Source organism: Oryzias melastigma, linkage group LG16 (assembly GCF_002922805.2).
Source record: "Oryzias melastigma strain HK-1 linkage group LG16, ASM292280v2, whole genome shotgun sequence".
NCBI lineage: Eukaryota > Metazoa > Chordata > Actinopteri > Beloniformes > Adrianichthyidae > Oryzias > Oryzias melastigma.
In genome coordinates, this window is record NC_050527.1 from 13379973 (window position 1) to 13383894 (window position 3922).

The 3922-nt window shown below is 35.5% G+C and overlaps 1 protein-coding gene across 1 annotated transcript in view; it reads right to left on the reverse strand.

Annotated features, from left to right (window-relative positions):
• Positions 1–3922, reverse strand: part of ddc (dopa decarboxylase) — a 21649-nt gene that overhangs the window by 4806 nt on the left and 12921 nt on the right. The window contains exons 6-8 of the mRNA XM_024268404.2: positions 1379–1522; positions 1009–1075; positions 659–753 (exon numbers count right to left, since the gene is read on the reverse strand). Coding sequence (XP_024124172.1) covers positions 659–753; positions 1009–1075; positions 1379–1522 — 306 coding nt within the window. The remainder of the gene's footprint in view (positions 1–658; positions 754–1008; positions 1076–1378; positions 1523–3922) is intronic.

Sequence of the window (3922 nt, forward strand, 5' to 3'; positions counted from 1 at the left end):
CTTCAGTAGCCGGGATAGGCTCCGGCACCCCCGCGACCCTGACAGGGACAAAGCGGTCAAGAAGATGGATGGATGGATGGAAAGTTATTTAATTTTCACAATAAAAGCAAATAAAACTTAAAAAAGGAAAATATGACTGATCTTAATCAGGGAGAGGATGCTGATCATTTTTCCCGTCGGGTCTGCCTCCACACTAACATTGTTTGAACTTGTGGGTCTAATAAACAGTGATATATAAAGGTCTGCTACAGCCTCAGGAAATTACTCCGCCCTTATCTCCGCGTCTCTGCACAGCTTGGGAAGCAGCAGCTGCTTTGGCAGCCTCAAAAGACAGATTGATGCTCCTAGTTTTCCGATTGTTCGGACTATTGCTCAGTCTTCCAAGCTTCCTCCTTGACATTAACGTTCTTGCCCTTTTCAAGTAGCAGGAGGTTAGTGCTTCCTTTCATGGATGTAATGACGGATATTTCGCATGCAATTAAACAGGCGGTGTATGCTTTCAGAGAGAGAACAATTTTCACTTTGATTTTTGAATTTTCAAATTTAAAAACCTATTTTATGAAATTGAATATTTTATATACCAAAAAACACGTTTTTTTTTTCGTTTTTTTTTAAGATGTGCAGTATGAAACTGTGTCTTTTGAAAAATTGTACTCACCTCCACTCCATTTAATAAAGGTCTAAATTCAGGACAAATAAATGCACTGCCAGCATAAGCTGCATCGATGTGCATCCACATGTTCTCCTGATTACCTGAAACAAACAAAAATAGTTTTAATGATATCACTAAATGCGCCATTGTTCTTTTTTCACATTTTATTATCTATGTAGTAATATCCCTTGATCAATTTAATTCACCATCTGTATTTACCTTTTAAAAACTGTGGTCGTTCTTAAATATCACAATTGGAAAGATTTACATATATATATTAAAAAAAAGAAATAAAATGTCCACTTCCTGTCATAAATCCGAAATCATCAGTGTGTGTTTGCGGCTGCTGGACTCACACAGGGGCCCCAGATCGGCGATGTGATCAAAAGCGCATGATGGAGTGGTACCAAGAGTCGCACAGAACTAGAACACAAAATTTAAAAGATTTTCTGTCGTTTTATGGTTTATATGGAACACAATTTTGCATTCTTTCTACACTATATTTTAAGCTTGCAAATGTATTTGTTATGCTTTTCTAGATCAGACACATTGTAGTATATAACCAAACAAAAAATATTAGGCAAAACAGAAGCCTTGGGGGCATGCACAACCGCTCCACAATTAAATTACGTCATTGCCACAGGCAGAATTAACACTACATGAGGGGATGCTGCTGGAGAAATTGAAAAAGCAACTATATTATTGTTGGTTTGATGTTTGTATTACATAGAAAGGGATGAGTCCAGCAGCTTTATCTTCTTCCACCATCTTTTTCAGCATTTCCTCTCTGACACCATACAGGTTGTCTGTGGGAACTTTCTTCATCATCACCGCTCCAATCAGAGCTGCACGCTCCACAGAAGAATGGGCCTAAAACATCAGAGGATAAAAAACAACACATCAGATTTTGTTGAAAAAAAAGATATTTTTACTTATAGTAACTGTAAAGAGGCTAAACTTTTAAGTGAGTTTTCTTTAATTTTAAAAATTTAGGACCATACAATAATCATCCCATTTGGTAATCATAATATAAGGGTCAATCATTATATTTACATTTATTTATCTTTTTTTCTGATTGCTTGAAACAAACCAGTTCCAATTTAATTGTGATTAGTTTATGCAAAAATTTAAGACTCAAATAAACGTCCAGTCAAACAGTTGCAGGACAGTATATTGTTTAAGAATCCTTCTGTTATAATTTTCTGTTTAGGATCGTTTAAGTTTGAAATTTAGATTTTATAAATCAACTAGTACGCATTTTAATTCAACCTACTGTGGTCTATTGAGTTTTTTTAAGCCAATATTATACCTTATTAAATATGGTTAGAAGTCTGTCAGTCAGGATGCAGAAACACTGGATCAAGATGCTGCCTTTTTTCCTCAATGAGATTTAAAAACTTTAACTTAACTTTGTATTTTTGCTTATCATGCATTATCATTATTTACACAGGATCTTAAATTTTAGTGATAGCTGTTGTGATACTATTATCACACTATCACACTTCTACAAGATTAAAAGCATGTGGAGGCTGCTGCTCTACGAGAGAAATGGATTTTAGGCAAGCGCAAAAAGTGACTCTGAAATGATTCAAGGAGTGGATGGAGGTGATGGTAGAAACTATATTAGAGGGAAAAGAGACAGCAGCTTCAAGAACAGGCCCGACAGGTACGTTCATCTGCCAGAATGACTATCTCTGCTCTCAGCCATCACTGATTTGTTTGTAACACTCATATTTTTGTTATCCTAAACAGCATAAAAATAAGATGGATGAAGGAAAAGACAATTCTGCGTGTGTATTGGTGACTGCTGTTTGGTCTTTTCAGAACAAACTGGTCATTCTGCAGATGGATCTGGAGAACTGTGAGCATTTTCCTTCATTAAATGGATCAATGTAACTGCTTATTCTGACTTTATCAAAAGTTGATTGAAAACTTTAAGACTTGTTTTGATGGCTTTTACTTTGGGACACCAGCTCTTAATCTTTGTTAAAAATCTCTTCTTGGTGAAGAATTATGTCATTTATTTAAAAAGAGGCCACACATTGTTACAAATGGTCGAGTGCAGGCTTTTAACGCAGGCTATGTGGCGTTAAAAGATCAATGTGAATCCTCTGATCCTGACAGGTTTCGTGCTAAAATAAAAGTTTCCTTCTCTCAGCAAAGTGACATTGTGCACATTAACAATGTTTGGTTCTACCTACAGTTGTAAATCAGCCTTCCCTGTTAACATCATTAAGAACAAGTTTCACTCCCAACTCACCAGTGAACATGTGTATGTATACCTCAATGGTTTTGACTCCTTTCCTTCCCAGATTTAAGATCTTAGCTCCCAGTGCTCATGCACATTTCTCACACTGAGAAAAGTCTATTTTGCAGTTTACCTTTATATCCATAGTTTTTTGCACTTATCAAAGTTATTACTTCAGTGATCAATATGTAGTATTATTTGTAACCTACTGTTAAAGGGTTGTAAAATGGAAAGTTAACATTTTACGACATTCATAATTATGAATGCTTTTTGAGGTGCATTCATGTTACCTGTTGCACTTTAAGTAAAATAGAATATCAGTTTGAGAAAGACCATGCATATTGCACTACAAGTTTATGTGCAATATTTTTTTAAATTCTTCACTGTAGTAATGTATATTTAAGTATTTTTGTATAAAAATGAATGACAGAAATGCTTTGAGGCAATAAGCTAAAAAAAAGTATTTGCCAATTTAACTACAAATTTCAATTAAATAAAATAAAAGAAAATTGTATTATCGTCTGAATGTCTTTGTATGTTCGGACCCGGTCTACCAAGCTGACTGGGTTACCAGACCTCTTGCCAAATTAGTTGGGAACCCCCGGTCTATGATGAAGTCTATGTTCAAGATCAATAATTTTTCATTAATAAACAATTACAATAGGTGTTCATCAAAATCGAATGCTATGTTAAAAAATAAGTATGTTTGTCCAAATTGAACACAATGTTCAAGAGCAAAGGTGTCCATCAATGCATGTGAGAAAGGACAAGCTCGTTAGGAAAACAATAATAATTGACCTAAATTGGAAGTGCTGAACTTTGCCATTTATCAAAAGACCACAGGAAGCAAATTGCAAAGAGGAGGAATTTCTCAATGACTCTTATGATATTTTTCCTGCCCAACGGCTGAACAAATAGACAAAAGCGGAGAGCCTCTTGTTGTCAGGTGTCAGGGTCTGCCATACCTAAGACACTGATTCACCACACCTGCTCATCATCTCATCAGACGACCGGTTAAAAGC